The sequence below is a fragment of the Leopardus geoffroyi genome, chromosome C3 (assembly GCF_018350155.1).
Source record: "Leopardus geoffroyi isolate Oge1 chromosome C3, O.geoffroyi_Oge1_pat1.0, whole genome shotgun sequence".
Classification (NCBI taxonomy): Eukaryota; Metazoa; Chordata; class Mammalia; order Carnivora; family Felidae; genus Leopardus; species Leopardus geoffroyi.
This window is the reverse complement of record NC_059338.1, coordinates 996,463-1,018,774: the sequence shown is the minus strand read 5'-3', so window position 1 is coordinate 1,018,774 and position 22,312 is coordinate 996,463. Positions and strand designations below refer to the sequence as shown.

General features: G+C 64.1%; 1 protein-coding gene across 1 annotated transcript in view; it reads left to right on the top strand.

The window, feature by feature from the left end:
- The window catches only part of KCNN3 (potassium calcium-activated channel subfamily N member 3), a 127,294-nt gene that overhangs the window by 37,747 nt on the left and 67,235 nt on the right, over positions 1-22,312 (top strand). The window contains 1 exon segment of the mRNA XM_045456041.1: positions 787-882. Within this exon segment, the coding sequence (XP_045311997.1) occupies positions 787-882 (96 nt within the window).

Below are 22,312 nucleotides of genomic sequence, written 5' to 3'. Positions count from 1 at the left end.
GATGACAGAAGTAGCCCAGCCGTCCGCGGCCAGCGCTCGTCTAGGACCGTTCACAAACTGCTTTACTCTTCCCAGAGGCCCCTAGGCGGGTCCTAATGTCTTCCCCATCAGACGCTTGAGACCACTGAGGCAGAGGTGGGGTAAGAGGCCCGAAGCCACAGAGCCAGGAGGGGCTGTGTCTAGGGCACGTGCTGCCAGCCCTGGGGCTCTCTACGCGCCCTGGGGCTGGAAGACGGGGTACACAAAGGGGACCCGCCCGCGTCTGCCCCACCCTCCACGGGGACCCTCTCTGCTCTGCACTCAGCCCCTTTCGCCCTCCAGCAGCCCCCCTGCCTCCCTCCCTGCTCTGAGCCTAGTTTGGGGGTGAGAACAGCTGCTGGGACGCTCTGATCCGTCCCGGAGGGAGCGCTGCATCATCAGAAACGGAAGGAACCTCGGGGATTGTCTGAGGTTTGTTCTGAGAGAAGAGAGGCCTAAGCTGGCCAGCACCGATGCCCCAACCACACGGCAGCACGAAAAGGAACTGTGCCCACGTGACTTACGAGCGTGGACGCACAGTTGTGAGCCACACGGCAGCAAACTGAGCCACGGATGGCAAACGTCTTGCCAGCTCCTCCCAGGAGAGCAGCCGGGACTTCACCCTAGAAAACAGGGGCTGGGGGTAGCTGCTTGGCCCCAGCGGCTCGCGGCCCAGCCCAGAGGGCTCCCTGTGTGCCGTGGCCTGCACTCCCCGTCCCCGGGGCCCCCTTCCTGGCTGCCCTAATTCTCTCTCCATTTCTCCTGCAGGGTTCCATGTTTTCGCTGGCCCTGAAATGCCTTATCAGCCTGTCTACCATCATCCTCTTGGGCTTGATCGTCGCCTACCACACGCGAGAAGTCCAGGTAGGTGCTGTCCTCTCCCTCCGCGAGCAGCGCCCGTCCCCGCCCCAAAGCCCACCCCGTGCAGCCGCCTGCTGGTGTGGCTCTTCCCCTCCCGTCTGGACCCTCAGAGCGAGGGAACTGGGGCTTCAGCAGCTGTGACGCCGTCTTACTTGGGGGTCCCAGAGGCGAATGTGGCTTCATGATTTGGGGGCGGCTCTTTAACGCCCGTGCACTGAGAACCGCTTTCCTTCTCTCGCTGGGCCTTTCAGAACCTTGGCCACCGAATCCCCCGGGAGGCAGACCTATCTCCCGTCCCCTTGCACACGCACGTACACGCACGCACACTCGAATTGCACCAGATCCCTCCGGGACTCTGTATCTCTGAGTGGTGTAGACTTTACCCGCCGCAGACCCTGAAGGCTGGGAGGGGTCATTTTCTAGACGGAATACCGGTCAGATGTGGGGAAGGGCTGCTCAGAAGTGACTGCGCCCCCAGAGAAATGTCGGCTGGGCCTCCGGGCCCAGCTTCCAGCCTGGCCGACAGGGGTCCACGCGGGCCAGGAAGGGTAGACGGCGAGAGGGTCTGTGGCATCTTCCCAGGACACCGGGGCGCCCGCACTGCCCGGCCCTGCAGGCTGACCGGCCCCGCTGGAGACCCGGGTGGTTCTAAAACCTCCAGATGCTTTTTCTCCCATGTGTGCGAGTCTGGAGATAATCCCGGTCCCTGGGCTGGAGGAACACAGTTCGATTTGCGTCTGGGCCGCAGGCGACACATTGACAAAGACCAGAGCTCGCGGTCAGAGGAGACCGGCTGGGTCTCGGCCGGGACCCCTTCCTACAGGGCGTTTTTGTTTGGCCCCGCAACCTTTCTCGGGCTGCTGTGAGGACAGGATGTGCTCTGTGAGCCGGGAACACCGTGCCAACCTCGTCCCCGTTACGGGGCATTCTGGGCAGGGTGGACCCGTCTGCCTTCCTGGCAGTTTCTGGGGGCCCCCGGCCGGCCTGGATGGGCAAGCCTTGGCTCCCGGCCACCCTGGCAGGGCTCCAGGCAGCTGAGGACCAGAGGACACGGATCTAGGAGCTGCGACTCTAGTCTCCGGGGGGCTGCGGTGCTCAGACAGGCGTGTGCCCTCAGGGCGTCCAGACACCGCCACCAGCTTCCCTCCTGGAGCCTGAACTGCCTGACCCAGACCACTGTCCCGTCAACCCCAGGCAGGAGCCAGTACCAGCTGGGGGGGGGGGGGGGGCAGGGTTAGGGACCAAGACAGGGCCGGGGGTCACCGTCTGGGCCCCAAACCAGTCGTGGCGCCCGGGGCTTCCCTCAACCCCACCGAACCCTCACGTCCTCATCTGGAGGGAGCCCCTTGGCGCGTATCACCCTGATCTGCGCAAGATGTCACCCGGGCCCAAGAGAAAAGGCGGAATCGTGACGCTCAGCCACGTGTCCCTCCCTCCCGTACTCTCGTGGCCCTGGTTCCCTCCTGTGGGCCTGTGGCCTCAGCGCCGGCCTGGGGCGGGGACACCACCTTGCCCGGCGTCCTCTGTCCCAGCCCCAGCTCGCGGCCAGGCTTTGCTTCGTCCTGATTACGGGCGGTAGAGGACACTGTCTCCGCCGCTAGGGCCTGGCGCTCAGCACTTGCAGAAACAAAGTGAAGCCAGTGTCATTGAGTCCTGGCTCAGACACTTCAGTCTGCACGACCTGGGCCAGTAACAGCACCTCCAGGCCTCAGTTTCCCCGGGTGAAGTGTAGGAGTCACATCACCCACTTTGGGTCGGGAACAGTGGAGTCCAGGGTGGGCGTTCATGGCGCGGGACCTCTCTGCCCCACTCTTCCAGCCGGGCCTCGCCCGTCCGTGTGCCAGCTGGGCCCACGAGGTGGCCCCCTGCTGACCGCCGGCACCGGCAGCCGGCTGGGCTTCCTCCCGCACCCCCGCCAGCCCCGCCTAGCTCTCAGCTGCCCTGGCGGTGCCCGTAGCCTACCTGGTCTCCGTCACGGGGGCAGTCACCGGCACGTGGCTCCCTCTGGAAGCTTACCCTTCCAGTAAAGTTCTCTCTGCGCAGACCTTCTCCTGCCACGGGGAGGTGGGATGGCGTGGGCCCGGATGGCGTGGGCCCGGATGGCGTGGGGAGGGCCGGCTCCTTCAGGGCCCCTTGTAGGCACCTCGGTGGACCCTACTGTTCTCTGTTCTGTGTCTTTCTCCCCAGACTTCGGGATGGTAAGGTCACTATCTTTACGTTTCCAGGGACCCGTGGTGTCTGACGAGCAGGTTATCTGCGGGGCACGTCCTGAGGGAAAGGGTGCTGGATCCTAGACACCCGGTTTCCAAAGCGATTTAGATCATCGCTCAGTTCTGTGGTCTCGGGCCTCACCTATTAATTGGGAATCGAAGCCTTCTAATTCTGTAATTGTCTGGTGCAGGTCTGGGCACAGCCGGGGACCTGCTTCCTGAGGGCGGAGGCGGGCTGCCCCGGAGCCTGGATGCTGGCCAGCGTCCAGGCCCCCCCCCCCCCACCTTGGGCTGGGAACGCCCTCAGGGGGAGCAGGGCAGGGTGTGGCCCATCACCTCCCTGGGGACTTGTGTGAAGGACGCGCTCGCAGACTCCCCACTGCCCACGGGTTGCTGCTGACTTGGCTCAATTTTCGCAGGGACCGGATGACCGTGTCTGTGCCCCCTCCCCCCTGGTGCGCAGAAGCCTGGGGCACCTTCTAGAACGGTATTCCTAGTGTCAGTCTGGATGACTTGTGTTCTCGAGGCAGAATTCTGAAACGGGGTGGCTTTCTGTTGTGGAGCCGCAGGTGTGGATGTCTCCCAGAGGTGACCAGGTGCCCACCCCCACCCGTGCAGGAGCCTCTGTACCTCTGTGACCGGTACCGCCTGTGACAGGGACGCTTGCCCGTGGGCAAAGGCCTCCGGTGGGTGAGGGGGGTCTCCCGTGGGCGAGGGGTTCTCCGGGAGGCGAGGGGGTTCTCTGGTGAGTGAGGGGGGTCTCCTGTGGACGAGACGTCTCCTCTCGGTGAGGAGGATCTCATGTGGGTGCAGGGGTCTCCTGTGGACGAGGGACACTCTCCCGTGATAGACAGCGTGGGGTTTTGGCAAGTCTGCCCTTCTGCGGAGAGGAAGGGGTCTCCCGGAACGTGCACTCCGCCCGACTGCGCTCCTGAGCCACAAAGGCAGGTGTCCCACAAGGCAGCCCCTGCCACGTTTCTCCTCGGGTTTTGTCCTTGGCTGTTTAGAGGGTGGAGCTTTCAAAGGCTCAGGCGTCTGTTATCCTCAGGCCAGTGTGACCTGGAAAGAAGTGAAGACACAAAAACCAACGCATTTTTGTTTATTTACCAAAACTTTGAAAACGCCGCCGACCTCGCACAGTGCGGTTTGGCGTCACCGGGCCCCGTGGCGGCGCCGGCCGCCTCTCCCCGGGCTGCAGACCCGCGTGTGGTGTTGGGGCCCCTGGCGCGGCCCCCCTCTCGCACTCACCACGCGCGACAGGGTCCACTCCATGCAGAGCCCGGCGCAGGGGCCCAGCGCTCTCCACTGACCGCCCGCAGTGGAGCCACGGCTCGGGCCGACGCCCCTGGTGCTGTCCCGGAAGGCGGGTCGCCAGAGAACAGACTTCAGAGTAGCGAGCTCGGGTTCGAACCGCGGTGGTTGTCACATTTTAGTGTGTCTGGCAGCCGTTAGCAAGTTACTCGATCCCTCCGATCCCTGCCTCCCATCCCTCCTCGTCAGTCTCCTTCCGCAGGGTGGGGCTGAGAACGGTACTCTGTTGTGGAGCTGGGGACACTGGTCATTTGCACGAGGCGTGGCGGGATCCGTCGCCGGGCAGAGTGGGGGCGAGGTGGTGAGTGTGGGCCAGTGTCCTGGGACGTCGCCTGCGAATGCGGGGATGCCAGGATGGCAGCTGGAGCAGACACAGTGCGGAGGGAGGGTCCTCGTCCACTTTTACAGGGACTGCTGTCCTCCGGCTGCCAGAAAGGGGCCGGGTTCTGGTCCAGGAGCGCGCAGGAGGGGGAGGGGAAGTGCCCTGGCTCAGAGCCCGGCCGGGGTGGGCGTGCACACACCCCTCTGGGGGCAGGAGCGGAGCCGGGTGAAGCCGTCGGGCACACAGCAGGGGCGGGAAGTCCGCCACGGAGCTGTGGAGGGAGCTGATGTGAGCGTGCTCACGGGTCGCGTGCACAGTGAGGCTGAGGTTCCCGCTCTTGTTTGGGGGCCTCGTGTCTAGTGCGGACCCGAGGGGAGTGTGACGCTGACCAGCGGGGGGCCTCCAAGTGCACGGACTGAAACAAGACACCGGTGATCTATCAGGTGTGTGTTAAGTGGGTGTTTTTATTAAATGCCACCAAGTTCTCAGCCGACGGGGAAATTACTCCAAATTACAGGACGTAAATCACATTCAGCAGACGGCTCACGTTGGCACGACGGGTCCGTAGGTCGGAGCGCCCTCCTGGATTTGCGACACGGGCATCGGTTCGCAGGAGGCGGACTGGCCAGAGGCTCCGGGGCCCCGTGCTAGCTGAGCTGGGGTGTCGTCCCACTGGGGAAGGGAGGACCCCTCAGGCCAAGTCTGGTTCTGGGCCCTGGCCCTTCCTCTCCCCTGAGGACCGTGGGTGTCAGGCGCTCGGCCCCTGGAGGCTGCTTGTCCAAGACCTTGATGCGCTGGGACCAGGCTCAGCGCCGTGACGTGAGGCGTGTGTGAAACCGTGTGGCCCCAGGGGCGAGTTTCACAGGGAGATGAGGCTTTAGCCGAGCCCTATCTTTGTCGTACGTCCGGACAGAACTGGCCTGGGGCACCTCAGGGCCGTGGAGAAGGAAGGAAGGGCCGTCTGTCCTCCACGTGGCGGCTGCCTGACCCTGGTGGGGCTGGGCCTGTGTCCTCGAACACATCTGGTGACGTTTCCTACGGGCCGGTGTCTGGCTGGCCGAGGCGGTCCCTTTGGGCTGACAGGATGGGGGACCCCAGAGATCCCAAGACCTCCAGGAGCCTCCCCGGCCACCCCAGTCCACAGGCGGGGAGCTGGCTTGGCCGTGGCCCTGACCCCTGAATCAAGCGTCTGTTTCCTGCCCCACCGGCTCCCTGCTGTGCGGTGGGGACGACGTGACTCACTGTTGTGTCCTAGAGCCGAGCGCCCAGCAGAGCAGGTGGGGGCGGGCGGGCCGAGGTCTCCCCTCACTGGGCAGGAGAGCCTCCGTGCAGACTGAGCCTGCGGCCGCCGCCCTGCCGCTCCGCCCGCTGGGCCTCCCTCCCTGTGCAGCTGGCTGTCGATTGCCATGGTTACCAGGCTACCCTGGCGGTCTCCGTGTGACATTTGGGGTTTAACCCTTTCTGCTGCAGAGGGCTTTCCCGCCTGCTGTGCTCCCTGAGCCTGTGGGGCCCAGGTGCGGCCTCTCGGCCGCCTGTGTGGACCTTCTGTTCTGTCACTTGGAAATGTCATGCTGTCTCATGCTGCTCGACAGGTGTGTGGAGCGACTGTTAACAGGTGTGTACAGCGCTGCCCTGGGCACGTTGAGACCTGCCCGGCGGGACGGACAGCCCGGGCTTCAGACTCGGCCCTGGGAGCTCTTGGACTCGTATGCAAATGCCTCTTGCCGGGGCCTCCAGAAGCTTCCTCAGCTCCAGGAGTCTGAGAGGTTAGGGCTGCCCTCTGCCCTCGAACACCAGCAGCAGGATGGAGGGGAAGCCGGTCTCGGGAGGAGGGGGAAGGTGGCCCCCCTGCTGGCTCAGGACCTGGTAGCACTCCCCCCTCCCCTCCAGTCCCCGCGTTGCCTCGGAAACCACACACTGTCAGTGAAGTGCCTGTGAAGTGAAGGGCAGAGACACGCTTCTCAAGAAGCTTCCGCTGAAATTCCAGGGTGCAAGACATCACCGTCCATCCCAGTTCGGGGGGCTGGGTGAACCGAGGGGTCTGCAGGCAGCCGCCCACGCTGCTGCCCCAGCCGGGGGCCTCCCCATCGCGGGCCTCGGTCACCTCTACGAGGTTCGAGGGGCCTGATCTCCGTGTGAGCTCGGGTGAGAGCAGGAGGGGGCCCTCCGTCCTCGCCGTGCTGTCCTCTGTGCAGGGAGCAGACGGGGTCAGATGGCCTCCCGGGCCTGTGATCGTATCAGGATTCCATGTCCGAAGGGCCCGAGGGGAGGGTGGCGGGAAGGAGCCGTGGGCGGGCCTGGTAACAGGGACCCAGACTGGTGGCACTCCTGCCCTTCCCCTGAGCGCCTGGCCTCTGCCCAGCGGGGGCCTGGCCGTCCCCTCCGCGTAGCCTCCTGGGGACTGGCCGTCCCCTCTTCGCATCTGAAACGGGAAAAGTCACAGAGACAGCTCTTTGGCTCCAACATCTTAGTTTAAAGGCGACTCTTACAAGTCTTACGAGGATGAACCGGTCAGACATCTGAAGGCTTTTAGGGTAATTAAAGCCTGTAACCGACCTCCCTTCCTCCCGGTGCCAAGTCCCGGCCTCTTTCCATGAGGACAGAGTGCCCCTCGCCACAGCCCCGGGTCGCATCCTGTGACCCTGAGAGGGCCCACGTGTGCCGTCCACGACCTGCCCAGACCCTGTTTGTCTCCTTTAGTATTGTGCTTGCTACTGTCTTTAGCTGCTGATCTTTTCCGCCCACGTGGTGGTTCTCCGTCGGGGGCGGCGCCAGACCCCCTGAGCTCTGCCTGGGCCCCAAGGCCAGTGAACCCCACTGCCGCGTGCTTGGAGAGCCCCCCCTCTCCCCGGGCACAGCCCACGTGGCCATCCCCGCCGCAGGAAGTGGTAGGAACACAGTGATTGTGAAGAGACCCCTCCCTGAGCACTTGGGGGTTGGACGGCAGCCTGGAGTTAACGGTGTCGTTGCCGCGCCTGACGACCAGCAGTCTGAGCGTGGTCGTGTCCTTCGTGGCGGGAATGACATCGTCCTGTTTTTAGGAGGAACGATGGCAAAGCCACCACTGGCCGAGTTCTCCAAAACCCAATAACCGGAGACCTGGGCTCTCCTTGGTCAGCCTGTGAGTTAGACAACTCAGTACGATTCGCCTTTTTCCCAACACGACACTGGCACAAACCTGCGGGGTTGCGGGAAGGATGCTGGGCCTGTGGCCAGTAGACCCAGGGCCAAGCTGTGACTTTGCCATTTAAAAGTGCTTTTTAAAAACCGTGGTAAAGCATGCATAACAAAATTTACCGTTTTAGCTGTTTCTAAGTGAGTTCTTGCACGTTGCTGTACAGATGGCCGTCCCCGTCCAGCCCCAGGGCAGACTGTCGCCTTGTGGGTAACCTTACGCCCCCCGATGGCCCGTGGGTGTGGACACTCCTCCGGGAGGTGACCTTCTCCAGGCTCCCGCCTTCCCCATCAGGCCCTACTCCAGACCCTGAACCTGCGTCCCCGACGCAGCGTCACAGGCCCCAGGGTGCGACCCCAAGCTTAGATTTGGAAAGTGGTTTGTGAACCCACAGACGATGGCAGTGGCCCCTCCGCGTGCTGATCTCTGTGTGCCGGGCTCGTGCCCTCTACGACCTCGGGGAAGCCTCACGACAGTCCCGGGACTGGATTCTGTTATCATCCCTGTTTTACGGGTAAGGCAGCTGAGGCCTAGAGGTGAGACATACGGCCACTGTCGTGTGGCAAGGGGACGCCGGGCTGGGCTCCAGCCCGGCCAGCTGTCCGCAGGCCCACTAGGCTTCCTGCCTCGGGGACACAGCTCCCCCCTCGACTGTGCCTCCTCTCCTGGCCCCACAGGGCCTGAAAAGCAGCCCGGAGGTCGGGCTGAGCCACAGGGCTCCACTCCCCAGACGGCAGGTGTTACTACGGCAGAGTCCGGCGTGGGACAGACAGCAAGCAGACCCCGCGGCAGCCCCTCCAGGGGGGACCCCAGCCTCCGCACTGCTCTGTGGTGCTTCTACTCATTGGAAACCCCTTCCTTCCCCTGGTTTCCCTGCCGTCCTCCCCTCAGGCCCCAGGGCCGCCCCAAGATGGGGTCCGGTACGTTCAGGGCAGCAATCCCGGCCGCCTGAACCATCCCCGCCTGGCCCCCGGCCCTCAGAGCCGCCTCCACCCTGAGCTGCGTGCCTGGGTTGCATCTGGCCTTCCCTTTAGATGCTGACTCTGGGCTGTGAGTGGCCTGGGCCGGTCAGGCCGGCAGCTTCCTATCTCCCCGCCCACATTCCCTCCTCCTTCTGGCTGTGCTGGACTGAGGGGGCCGGCAGCCTCACCCCCAGCCTCCCTGGTCGGACCTCCGAGGTCCTCTGCCCTGCGCACGGAGCATCCCTGACGGTTGGGGCCCCGTGTCCGCCCTGCCCCTGCTGCTCTGGGCCCCCTTGGTCTGTGCCTGCCGAGCGGTGTGAGCTGGGCAGCACGGAGGGCCACACGCCTGCTTTCCCGTTCCGTTCCCACAGCCACAGCCAGTGCCGTTGCCTGGCTTCCCACCGCTAGTTCACCCTGAATCTAATGTTCGCGCAGACGCTCTGTCGCAGAGCCGCTAAGCCCCTGGCTCCCCACCCCCGGCCCAGGCTCCTACCCTTGCCGCACAGTTGGCTCTCTGGGGCGGAGGCCTCCTCTGTCCCCGGCCTTTCTCGGCCTGTGCCTCTGGCCTGTCCGGGTCTTGTCTGTGTGTCTGGTGGCCTCCTTCTTGTCCTCCCACATTCTGTGGGCCTGACTGTGGCAGTTTCATCCAAACCATTGCTACAAATGTGGAGCCAGGAATGGAATCTGGGGAGAGAATCCTCTCGTTGGGTTAAAGACAGAAGGAACGGAGAAAAAGGAATTCAAGTGTTTGCAGATCTTTCTTGTTCTGAGCATTTTGTGGCCTCCCGTGGGCTGTGGTTTTATGCCCCTCCCCCAACAAGCCCGGCTCTGCATTCACGTGGCCGGTGTCGACAGGGCCGTGCTCAGTGTGGCACGGAGCCGCGAGCCACCGGGTGGACGCCTTCTCTGTGCAACCACCGTTGGTGAACTTGGCCACCAGCAGACTGGGTCATCGCGGTGTTGCCCCAACGGGCTGTGTCACGGCAGCTGGGCTCGGCCGCGACTGCTGACCCGTGGTTCCGCTGGCTGCGGCCACACACCGGGGATCAGTGGCCAGCCACGGTGGAGCCGACCACCCGGTGCAGAGCGGCCCCGGCCCCTGGGTCAGCGCCGCGAGGCCGCTCCGCCCAGCCAGCACTGTCCCGCCCTCGGCCCCCGCCTCTGCGCAGCCAGGCCAGGGAGTAACTGCTCCCAAGGTTCCTCCCAGCCCTCTCTGGTACCTCTTGCTAGAATGTGCCAGAAACCTTACTGGTTTGAGAGCACCGAGGAATGGCCACCATCGTGTGTGGAAATGGGGGGAGGTGGTGGGCAGGGTGGTTTTTGCCTTCCCGCCGCTGTTAGAGATAGCCACTGCTCTCCACCTCCGCTGAGGCCTGGACAGAAGCTGACGATGGCACTCGACGTAGAGCTACTGAAGGTCCGCTCCGAGCCAGGCGCCGCGGGGACGGCCCGGTCCCTGCCCCGAACGGGCTTATGATCGAATGGGGAGGTCAGCACTCCAGTCCCACCGCTGCCTTGGCTGCCCGGTGCTGGGGCACCTACAGAGTGAGGGAGCGGTGGGCACCGCGCGACCCCCGGCTGCCGTTTGGGACGGGCCTCGAGGGCTGGGGCTCGGCGGGGGTGAGGGTGCCGTGGGGAAGGGACGTGCTTGGGCAGCCGTGGCACAGGGACCGGGTGCGGGTGCCGCGCGGCAGCAGTGAGAGGTGGGCCGGAGGGAGGCCGGAGAGCAGGAGTGGGGGGTCGGCACCTGCTTGCACAGCGGTGGCCCTCGTCTCTCAGAAGGGGCTCCGGGGCCAGGAAGCCAGGGAGCTCGTCCCGCAGCTGCGTCAGTGGAGCGTCGTCCGTGAGCCGGGGAGCCTCACTCAGTGCTGAGCCCACGGGGTGGGGGAGACGGGCGGAGGTGACGGGGCCCGCCTCTGGCCCCCAGCTGGCATCGGCGCCACTAGGGGAAGCGTGGACCCGTCTCCCTCCTGGGGAACAAAGATGGTGGCCGCGGGTGGGGGAGAGCAGGGTCCTTGCTGGCGGGACATGACCCCCCGGGCAGCCGGGGCCTCGTGGGGCTTGCTCTGTTGGGTCTTTTTAGACGCGGAGCAGGCTGGGCTGGTGCCTTTACAAGAACCTTGGGGTTTTGCAATTGTGTTCTTTCCCTCATTGCTCCCAAACTCAGCCGCCACCTAAAAACACACGGTTCCCGAGCAGCCTGGAGCCCCAGCTTCCCCTCCAGCAGGCGTTTGCTCTGCCCGCGGCCTGCCACCCGCAGGCGTGGGGACGCACAGAGGCCGGGCCACCCTCCAGAGTGCTGGCAAACGGGGCCCCCGTCCCCGAGGCCTGGGCTGGCGGTGGCCCTCAGGGTCAGTGTCGTCACCCAGGGCTGCCGTGGGGGCTTCTCGGTTCACAGCGGGCTTAGAAGGCGCGAGCGCAGGGGAGACGAAGGCTGAGACTGCCGCGTGCGGCCCCTGCTGCTGGTGGCGCCCAGACGTTTCCCTGTGACCCTCCTCTGAGCGCTGTCGCCACCGGCCTCACTCCCCAGGTCCCGCCGCTGTCCTGTGTCACTCGCGCCAGCCTTCCCCCCTTTCCCATGTGACACGTGGCGCCTGTCACCGTGGGCTGGCTTCGTGCGCATGGCTTTCGAGCGGAACTGACAGGGCTGAGCTTTACGGCTGGAGGCTGCCCGGCTCTGCACACAGGGCGAGGGCGCCGGGGGCAGGATCGTGCGGCAGAGAACATTCTGATCCGGGTGTCCCTTCAGAGTAAATTTAGTTCCTGGGGCTGGTGCAACATTCCAGTGCGGTGGGAATCCTGGTCGGCCTCAGCAGGGAGGGGACGCACCCTCCGTCACCTGCCCGGTCCACGCGGGGGCCTGGGAAACCCCAGCATGTGGCCGTATTTCGGCCACTCAGAGCTCACACAACATTTATTCATTTGGCCCGAATTCCCTTCGGGCCCGTTTCTCATCTAGTTTGTGGTTCTCGAAGCTTCCACGTTTTCATGGCCGGCGCCTTTCAAGGTGGAAATACACATCGATAGACCGAGCTCTCACGCTGCCGGGATTCAATCAATAATGGCTGAAATATTAATGGGGCCTTTATGAAAAGAAAATGTAGCACGCGGACGGCGCGTTCTGGGTTTGGATCCGGGAGTTTCCCTCTAAGCTCTGCTGCTAACGGCACCCCAGGCGGATCGCAGTGGCCACGCAGGAGCGCCGTGAGCCCCGGCCACGCCACGGGGGAAGGGTGCACGAGAGCCAGGCCTGGACGAGAGCTTGCTGACGGTGTGGCTTCGGACCCTCCGTGCCAGTGACGGCGTGCCTGTGAACCCGAGCCCTCGGCCCTCGGGCAGGGGACACGCCCCGCAAGTGAGGGGCCCTCACCACTGCCAGGGACGGGGCCAGCCGTGCACACGTGGGAAGTTTGTGCCGTGAGTTCGTGGGAGAGGAGGCGGCCCACTCGTCGATGGGAGGGGCGCTTTGCAGAGGAGCCCTTGGGTCCCCTCCACCCACTCGGCTCGCAGACCCGCCAGCTGTGCGAACAGCTGTGCTCGGGCCGCGTTACCCCCCCCCCCCCCCCCACCGTCACTTCCCGTCCCCATTTGGTCGAACACGCTTGAAAACAGGACTCCACACCCCTTGGGGTCCAAGCATAAAACATGTGTTCAGAGAAGGAAGCTCCCGTCTGCCCGACAGGCTTGGAGGTTTTCTGCTTCTGGAGACAATCACCCGGGTGATGAGAGTGCTCGTAAGGGCCAAGAGGTGAGCTGGTAATGATCCCAGGTCGTTACCGAAATGACAGGTGTTGATCCTGACCCACCGCCCGGAGGGTTTTCCTATCGGAAGCAGTTAGAGCCGCCTGTGTGGGCGCAGCCTGACTTCAGCTGCAGCCGTCATGTGACTCGTGTCGTGTTTGCAGGAAGCCCTGCGCCACACAGGTGGGGTCCCTTCTTCCCGGCCGGTCCCGGGGAGCCTGCACGGGGAGAAGAGCTCAGGTCAGGGGAAGGAGAGCCTCGCCTTCCGTGACTTCTAGGTAAAGCCACTTCCCTGAGCCGGACGACCAGCCCTGTGGTCACTAGACGCAGACCGGCTCCTACCCGCCCCCTCCCTGCATTTATGCGAAGTCCTGAGCGGAGATCGAGCCGGACGTGGCAGGGCTTGTGCTGCAGGTCTGGGTGACAGTGCGGCCCGGAGGCGCCCCAGAGGGTCTCTCGAGCCAGGCAGGGGCTCCTGGCTTCAGCCTCTCTGCCTCTGTGTCCTCCTCTGTAGAGGCACGGTCGTTTCAGCGCCATCATGAAGGGTCGTGACCGGTCCAGGAAGTGGTGCGCAGTGGGCACTCGGCTCAGGATCTGTGCCAGGGTGTGACTCAGGGCAGCCACCTGCCCCCACTCCTTACCCTCCCCGCCCCCCTGCCCCCACTGCCCCCGGCTGCCTCCCCACTGAGTACCCCTCCCCCAGCCGACATAAGGCCCCGAAGGCCGGGCACTCAGTGCGCACACCCTCAGGGGGCGCCGCCCTCGGGCCCTTCTCAGGAGCTCCCCCCCCCCAACCTGGGCCGTTTGGGGGGGCTGACCCCTCCCCCGGGTTTGCTCCCCGCTCGAAGGCAAGTGCACTTAAAAATAAGTCCCGAAAGTGGCGATCATTTGAAGCGCGAGAGAGGTCAGGCAGAGAGAGGTTTTGTTCCTCCGTGGAAAAGAGAAGTAGGTGTCCGGTGAGAGAACTTTTTCCGTCAGCTCTCCTTTCGGGGGGCAGGAGCGTGTGGCCTCCGTCCTCTTGGCCTGGCTCGCTCTCTGATCTCCGTCCCTCCGGTGAGTGGGTTCTACAGAAGCTTCAGGGAGGTTGCCCCTAGTGATCGTGGGTAGAAAGGACTAAAAAGCGATTCCAGGGGCATCTTGGGACCATAAGTGGTCACTGCGTGCTGACACGTCGTCTCAGAACACAAAGGGCCTTCTCCCGTTCTCCGAGACGAACCGTTTTCTTTAGTCAGGGACAGTGAGAGAAGAAGCGGGGCTCCCCACCTAACACTGGGGGGCCTCCCCTGGGTGTGGGGGGGGTCTTCCCCCTCTCTCTCCCCCTGGTCTGCCCCAGAGTCTCAAACAGAGGAGGCTGGAGGCTGGAGACCCCTGGCCAGCTCGGTGTAGAGTTTTTACGTGTTTCCTCAGCAGGTGTCTCTCGGGGAAGCCTGGACTCTAGGGAAGTAATTCCGCTCACTGGGCGCCCGGGAGGACCCCTCCTCAGGCCGGCTGGCACCACTGGTGCCCAGGGAGGAGGCGCCAGCGGGGTCTGCAAAGGGCTGCGTGCTGTTTGCTCTCCCTGCGGGTCCCGCATTCTGGCCGGGTGTCACCAGGCCAGCTCCGGAGCTGCCCACCGGGACCCTACCGCAAACCCAGGCCCGTAGCATCATCTCCTCGGTGAGAGTTTGGCTCAGGAGAGCCCCGAGCCAGCTCTGGCTTCCTGGTGTGTGTCCTGCCGTGGGGCCGCAGCGCTCTGAGACTGACGGAGGCCGCCACGGTGTCCAGCAGGAGCCCTGGGCCCTGCCCCAGCAGGGATTCGACAGTTTGGATGGTCAAGGAAGGAACGTACGGCTTCTTCTCCGGCAGGGGTGGGTGGTCACTCGTGGTTCCAGGCTGTGGGCGATCTGCCGTCTGGGGCACAGGGAGGGGCAAGGCCGTCCTTTTATTTCAGGGTGAGCTGCTTACGTGATCTGTTCCGTATGAACACGGCTAGCGACACCATCCGAAACAGCACAGTGACGAAATAGTAAAGTCAGAGTCCCTTATGTTTGTTCAGGACTCTACGCTTCTGCAAAGCTGTCTCCCACACGTGAGACGCACGACTAGACCGGTGTTTAGGCCCTGGGGCAGCTGGGGGGGCCAAGAGGTCAAGGGACATGCCCAGGACTGTCCAGAGAGTCAAGGGCAGGGCAGCTATCTCCTGACCTGGGGTGCAGAGCCCCAGATACCCCAGCACTCAAAGCCACTTTAAGTCCGGCTGCAGAAGGGATCTCGGTGACCGTCCTAGGGTCCTGCGCTTTGCCTGGTGCAGGTCAGGGCCAGCTTGCAGCCAGCCGCTGCCTCCCTGTCCCCAGGGCACCTGTCCCCAGGGGGGGCTCTCCCGGCTATCCTGGGAGCTAAGCCCTAGCCACCTGCCAGTATTTGGGGCATGTTCAGCTGAATTCCTCCGTGATCCCGTGCAGGAGAGGGGACGGGACCCCTGGCAGCTTCAGGTTGTGGGCCTGGAGGCTCTGACCAGGACGGGGCCGTCTGCCCCGGGCCCTGACCGGGACAGGCAAATGCGGGGGACCGCCGGGCATTCAGCCAGCGAGTAGCAGTGATCCTGAGCTTTGGCCCCGTCACAGAGAGTGACCCTGGCCGTCCGGTGACAGTGCTGACTGAGACCGGAGGGCATGTGCCTCTGTTCATCTCCGTTGGATGGCGCTCGCGGTCTCGTGACAGTAAAAATCATTACATGCAATGTGCTTTCTGTGTGCCAAACATTATACTAACGTAAGAGAAACACAGTGCGTGTGAGGGTCGTATAACGCGCCGCCCGCCTGCATGGCCTCGGCAAGAATGGTGCCTCGCGGAGCCCAGCTCTTCTCCTCGTGTGGGGTCCGAGCTGCTCACCAGTGGTGAGGACGGAGCCCCAGGTGCACAGGCAGGCGCTCCCCCCCCCCCCCCGCCGGAGCCCTTGGGCACGTCAGCGCTTCTCAACCTGTCACTCCCTCGGAGGGGACGACACCTCCTCCGGAAGCAGCCTTGATTTACGCTTGGAGTGAACCCTGATGAACAGGTGGGGAGCGTCCAGGTGAAGGCTCGGCTGTGTTTCCTGCTTTGTCACTGGCCGCTTCTGGGTGTTACCAGTGCCCCCTGGACTGTGAATGGGGGGTAATGATACCGCCAGGCTGCCGTGAGGACCCCACCAGCTAGCTCATGCCCACCTGTTTCCTGCCCTCCTCCCCTCCTCGCCTCCCCACTTCCTTCCTGGGTTTTCAAGCCAGGTCTGAGGCTAAGAGGTGAGCTTCCCTCTCCTGGTAAGTCTTGGTGACCCTCCAGGCCTGATGCTGGGCCCTGAGGCTGAGGGAGTGGGGGAGGGGGCTTCCGGTGGCTGCTGGCTCCTCCCACACCCACCTCTTCCCAGCAGCCATAACCAGGCCTCTGGTTTCTCCTGCATGGGGGTTGCAGAGCTGAGGGTCACACATGTGCCGGGGCCGGCTGTTCCCAGGGTCCTGTCCTGTCCAGAGCCCATGTGTGGCCAGGGAATGCTGGAGGGTCCCCAACGGTCATCTTCAGACCGCCCTCCTCCTTGAACAGATGAGGAAACTGAGGCCCCAAGGGGAAGGAGACTCACCCAAGTCCACACAGCGAGTTATGGACTCGACCCTGGCCAGAGCTGGCTGCCGGCTCCACGCGCTGGGCCGCCCAGGTGTCCGGGTCGGACTGACCACCAGCCCCTGGGCTCCCACTGTGTGCCCGGCGCTGTCTTCCCCGTCCAAGTTCAGGTACTAGAACTCGGAAGGGTGCTCGCTCGTTCCCAGGCACTGGGGACACGACAGTGAACGTGACGGGTACGACCCCTGCCCTCCAGCTTCTGTCTGGTGGGGAAGGTGTGCAACCACGAGGATCGGGTGGGCCCCTGTCCGTGGAGACGAGGACAGAGAACAAAGTGGGGCAGCCAGCGATGGAGGCTGATGGGGCCCCAGGGAGGGTGGGGTGTCCAGGAAGACCTCTTTTTGCTGGTGGTTTCGGTGACATGATGTCTGTTTCTGTCAATATCCCTCCTTTCCCCGCGGACCGCGATATTGCCTCCTCGGGACACTGAGTCTCAGATGGGTTAATTAGCTCTCCCAGACCGCACGGCTGGTGTGTGGACGAGGATTTGAACCCCACTCTGTCTGTCCCACCGTCTTTGCTCGTCTCCAGGAGTCAGCACAGCCCTGCCCGAAGCATGCATGGTGATATGGTACCATGAATACGGGCACTCAAAGACCCCAAGCGAGGATGTGTCTGTCTCCTGCTCTTGGGAGAGATGAGGTGAGAACCCGGGCGGCCTTCCTCCCTTTTCTCGTGGGACTGGCCGCGTTGGCAGCCAGCGGGCTCTGTCGAAGACCAGCTTTTTAAGGTCACAGTTTGTCCGGGGTGCGTCACGAGGCAGGCAGAACAGCCCCTGCTTCCGCACACACGGCCGGCTCACGCCTGGGTCCCAGCTCCCAAACGCCCTTTTCATTTCCTGGTTTAATGGCTGTTTCGATCCCACCAGCGTCATCTGAAAAACCCGTCCATTCATCACAAAAGCAAGCCATACGATCAGACAAGCTGGGTCCGTGCCTCTGGACGCCACGTCCTGTCCCGCCCTGGATGGCAAGCAGCTCCCACACCTGCGCGAGTCTGTGCAGCGTCCCCGGGGGGGGGGGGGGGGGAGGGGAGGGCGGGCACGTTCCTCCCCCGGGGCCCCCGCCTCACACACTTCTGAACCCACGGCTTTATGGACACAGCAGGTCTCGAGTCGTGACTCGTCTCCCAAACTGCAAATTTGCACTCAGTTCGCTGAGGCTTTGTGGACAGATGAATTGTAGCCGGGCAGTGGCTGCACCTAAACTGTTGACGTAATTAAAAATTACACCTGCTCATCTATGTGTGCACAAAGGCACGCGTGTGTGTGGTTGGGGGTCAGCGGCATGGCGGGCACCAGGCCTGGCAGGTGGAATTTAGAGCAGTGTGCAAGGCGGGTGCTGCCCTCGGCCGATCGCAGACAGGGGGCGGCGGGGGGGGGGGGGGGGGGAGGGGACGCTCCTCACGTAATGTAATGCGTTGCAGACCGACCAACAACAAAGAGCAGTGGAGGCCGGCAGGGGGGAGGATCAGATACCGGTGGTGGAGGCCTGGGGGTGGAGGCCGGAGGGGGTGTGGAGGTGGGGGGGTGGAGGCGGGGGCAGGGTTGGAGGCGTGGGGGGGGATGCGGAGACAGGAGGGGGGGTGGAGGCCGGGGGTGGGGTGGAGGCTGGAGGGGGTGTGAAGGCAGGGGAGTGTGGAGGCCGGGGGGGGGGGGAGTGTGGAGGTGGGGGGGTGCGGAGACGGGAGGGGGGTGTTGGAAGGGGGGGTGGAGGTGGGGGGTGGTGGAGGCCGGGCGTGGGGGGTGGGTGGAGGCGGGGGGCGGGGTGGAGGCCAGGGAAAGCGTCCTGGGGGCGCTCAAGCGTACATGAGCTCTCTCTCTGTCATTGCTGAGTGAGCATCTTCTAAGAGAAAATACTTTTTGACGGGGGCGTTCACGATGTCCGCCCGTCTCCCTGTTGCTGGCACCCCTGCCTCCTCGCCTCCCTCCCGCCCCCAGCCCCCCTGCATCGCCGCGAGGAATCCGACAGACACACACGTCTGACCTCAGCAGCGCCTCACTGTCCTTGGACCACCATCTCCCAGCGAGGCGGCCGCGGCCTGGCCCTGCCCTGCTCCGCAGTCACGTCCGGCCGTGCCCTTCCCTCCCTGAACGCAGTGCCGGCCCCCCCACGTCCCCGGTCCTGCTGCGCCCCGGCTCTGCACCTTTGCTCCCACCGCCCCTCCTCGCCTGGCTCACTCTCCAGCCTGACCTCCCCCTTGCAGAGCCCGGGCCTCCCACAAACGCACCCCCTGTGCCTCTTGGGTGCGATGCTTGTGTCTGGGTGACTGTCCCTCGAGGCTCCGGCCTCCCTGAGCCACACACCTCCCCCCCAGTGCCTTATCCAGTGTCTCAGAGAAGACGTGTGTCACCGAATGTTTGGCAATCGAGTAAATTATATACAACTTCCTTCCAGATGTCAGCTGGGAGGGCCCGGCCTCTTTCCAGTGTGGTCAGTAGACGGGGCCTCACCACCGTCACCACAGAGGTGGTTCTGCCGTGTCCCCTTTCTCACATATCCCCGTGCGTGTACCCAGGACGCCCTCTCAGGGGGCCAGGGGGTCAGCCTGCCTGGGGCGGCCACCTCTTCTGGTAGACGCCGGTCAGGGAGGGGACGGGGCTCCTGGGTTTCAAAGGTGACTGTTCAGGGGCTTCCGCGTTTGTTCAGCCGAGAGCTGCACAGGCCCCGAGGCCCCAGGGATGCGGTGCCCTGTCCCCCGGACACGTTGGCATGTCCTTCTCCCGGAGTCCACGGGCGGCGTCTCAGAGAATGTTCTACGAGTGACCCCAGGTGGTGTCCGCCTCAGCCGCTGCCGTAAGGGCTCCTTGCAGAGCTGTGGGCTGCGGGGACCCGGCCGCGGCTGTGTCCCCAGAGGGGGCTGGTGACACGCGACAGGCCCCGGGCCTGGCACTCGCAGAGCCGACGTGACTCAGTGACGCCGGTGTGCCTTCCACAGGAGCTCAGGTGTCTTCCCAGAGTCCTCGCGGGGCCACGCGGGAGCAGGGCCGGCTGTGGGGTCCCGCGCGACCGGGCCCGGTTCCACAGGACGGAGTGTCCTTCCCGCCGGACAGCCCCCGAAGGCGCTTCCTCGCCCATCAACTTCTTCACTAAGCACCTGGCGTCGCGGGCACGCTCCCGGGTGGGGGGGACCCCGGAGGCAGGGGGGACCCCGGAGGCAGGTTCAGCTGTGGGCCCCGCCCGCGAGCGGCTGACGGCCTCCTGGCCTCCGTCTCGTAGCCGCACAAATAACCAGGAGACTGCAAACGTGCACGTGCCACGAGCAGCCGGGTGGCCCTGGCTGGCGGGGACAGAGAGCCACCGACCTGGCGCGGAGTGAAGGGAAGGGTGTTCTCAGCTGAGGGGGCAGCACGCGCAGACCCCGCGTGTCCGGAGGAAAGCTCGCCAGCCTGAGAGGCGGCCAGTGTGGCACAGTGGAGGGAGCGGGGAGGGACGGGACCGGCGGGGGTGGGGGGGTGGCTGTGGAGGAAGAGGGCCGGCCCCGGTCGGCAGGCCATGAGCGGGCCACCTGTGGTCACCTGCACAGCGGAAGGCCCTGAGCAGAACCGAGCTCCGCGTCTGCAGCTCCTGGCACTGTGCCCCCTCCGTGCCCGGGGGGCGGGGGCGGGGGCGGGGGCACTGAAGCCTCGTGGGGCCCCGGGCGGAGCTGGGGTCTGGCGCTGGCCGGCCGTTCCTCCGGATTGTGTCTCAGCCCCCGCCCTTTAACCCTCGGGGGCAGTTCCCAGCCTCTTGAATAAGTTACAAGACTGAGTACTGATTTGGTGCATTCTTCCTTTACTTTAAGTATTATTAACGAGTAATTGAAAAGTCGGGGTCTACGCTGGTAACTGCTGACCCAGTCACGTGGTTTCTGCCTTTCACAGGGGCTCTGCCAGTCCCAGCCTGTAAGCCTCACACCCTCAGGTGCCTTTCCCGCCCCAGCCCCCACGGCCCTCTCCCTTCCCCTCTGCTGCAGGGGCAGGGATGGGGATCCAGGTGGATCCCCTCTGTAAGCAGCAGACAGGCGGGACCCCGGCCGCGGGGACGCACTGCTTGGCGCGGCCCTGGGCCTGTGCTGAGGCCAGAAGGAACCGGGCGGCTGCCGGTGGCTGAAAACCCGACTTCTCTTGCAAGTCTGACTTTGCGTTCGCTGGTTTGCATGTCTGACACCTCACGGGGCACATGATTTATTACAGCTTTTAAACAGCCCTTTCTTCTGGATGGAACCGTCCGTCTCCGTTTGGAATGGGCAGACTGGCTTCGGGGTGCTTGCTCCCTCGTGGGATGGTCTGGGGTTGGGGGCTTCCTGCTCTTGGTGCGGGGCCGAGAAGCTGCCCTTGATCCGGTGTGTGTGTGTGTGTGTGTGTGTGTGTGTGTGTGTGTGTGTGCAGACGCGCAAGTGTTCATGTGCGCGCAGAGACCCCTTCAGGGATAGAGAAACGTCAAACTTCTCCCTGGATCACAGGCAAGAGAAGGCGACTCCATCAAAACAGAGCGGAGAGGACTTCCTTTCCCAGATGGATGGGTCTGGATTCTGCTTAGAAAATACTTCCCTGGGGGGCGGATTTCTTCAACACCCCCCCTTCCCTCCCCACCCCGGGCTCCCCTTCCTGTGCAAGGTTTGGCCATCTCTGTAACCAAAATCCCTCTTGCCGTAGTTAAAGCTTCTCAGGGACCAGGTAAAACGGAATGAAGGATGGGTATAACAAAACATGCCGATTTCCTTTCCTTTTAAAGAGAACGGTGTCTCACGGGTATCACCTGAATAAACTCACCAGCTTGCCATTGCCTTTCTGGGACTGTAATTGGGAAGGACGCACACAGAAATCCCTGTGAAAATCTTCCGTGCTCTGTGTGGGGAGGGCGAGGCATGCCGGTTTCCTGTGGAACATTCTGGTTCCTATTGTTACCCTGTATTTATAGACTGGGCTCCACTGAGAGCCCACCTCCTTCTGTCGCTGGATGAAAGGCCACTTAACACAACTCCCTGGTAAGGGGAGAGGATGTGGCGTGGCTGCAGAAGCAGGGCAGGGGCGCAGGGAGGGGACGAGCTGGGCCTCAGAGGGACACCCGTCAGCCACGTCGCGGCCCTTTGTTCCCCTTCCAGATCCCTGTAGTGAGGACACCTATTCATACCACGGCGCAGACGGGACTTACCGTCATGCCCCTGTGCCTCCGCCCCATTCGGGGCTGACCTCTGGTACCCCCCCCCACCCCCACTGGTCCTTCCCCTCTGCCCCGCTCAGCGCTGACCCCCGGTACCCCCCCACCCCCACTGGTCCTTCCCCTCTGCCCCGCTCAGCGCTGACCCCCGGTACCCCCCCACCCCCACTGGTCCTTCCCCTCTGCCCCGCTCAGCGCTGACCCCCGGTACCCCCCTATCCCCCACTGGTCCTTCCCCTCTGCCCCGCTCAGCGCTGACCCCCGGTACCCCCCCACCCCCACTGGTCGTTCCCCTCCACCTGCTGCGCTGGCACGGATTTTCTTGCATCACGCTGTTTCCCATGCTGCCCCCTGGCCCCGTGGAAGGATGCTTCCCCGGACAGGATGTTCTTAGACAGGCTGGCAGGTGGGCTGCTATCTGAGAGGCTGGCCCGGTGCCCGAGGGGATGTGAGTCTTGGAGCGGTCTGGCTCTTCCTTCTGGATTCCTGCAAACAGCAGAGAAGTTTAAAAAAATCCTCAGGTATCTCATAACCCCTCTCACTTGGCGGCAGGGACAGCACTGCCCAGAGCCGTGTGCGTGGCCGTGGGAGGGCCGTGCGTGGCATGGTCGCTACCAAGTCAGAGGGCCTTCAGGGTCTTGGCAAAATCCGCATCAGCACCCGCGCTCCCTTCAGAGGTTCCTGTGAACCATTCTCTGCCACGTGAGCAGCTGGACTCTCGTCCTGCCGCCTCCTCCTGCCTGTCCTCGGTGCTTTCACCGTGCTTGTTTCTGACGACACTTGGGCTGGCTGTTCGATCTCCAGGTTGCAGGGCTTCTAGAGGGGCCAGCGGTCAGCAGCGACAGGCGCAGGGCCGTGGAGCCCCCTCCTCCCACCCGCCACAGGAGGGACAGACGTGACCGCTCCCCGCGTGGACGCTCGGATTAAGCAAGCGT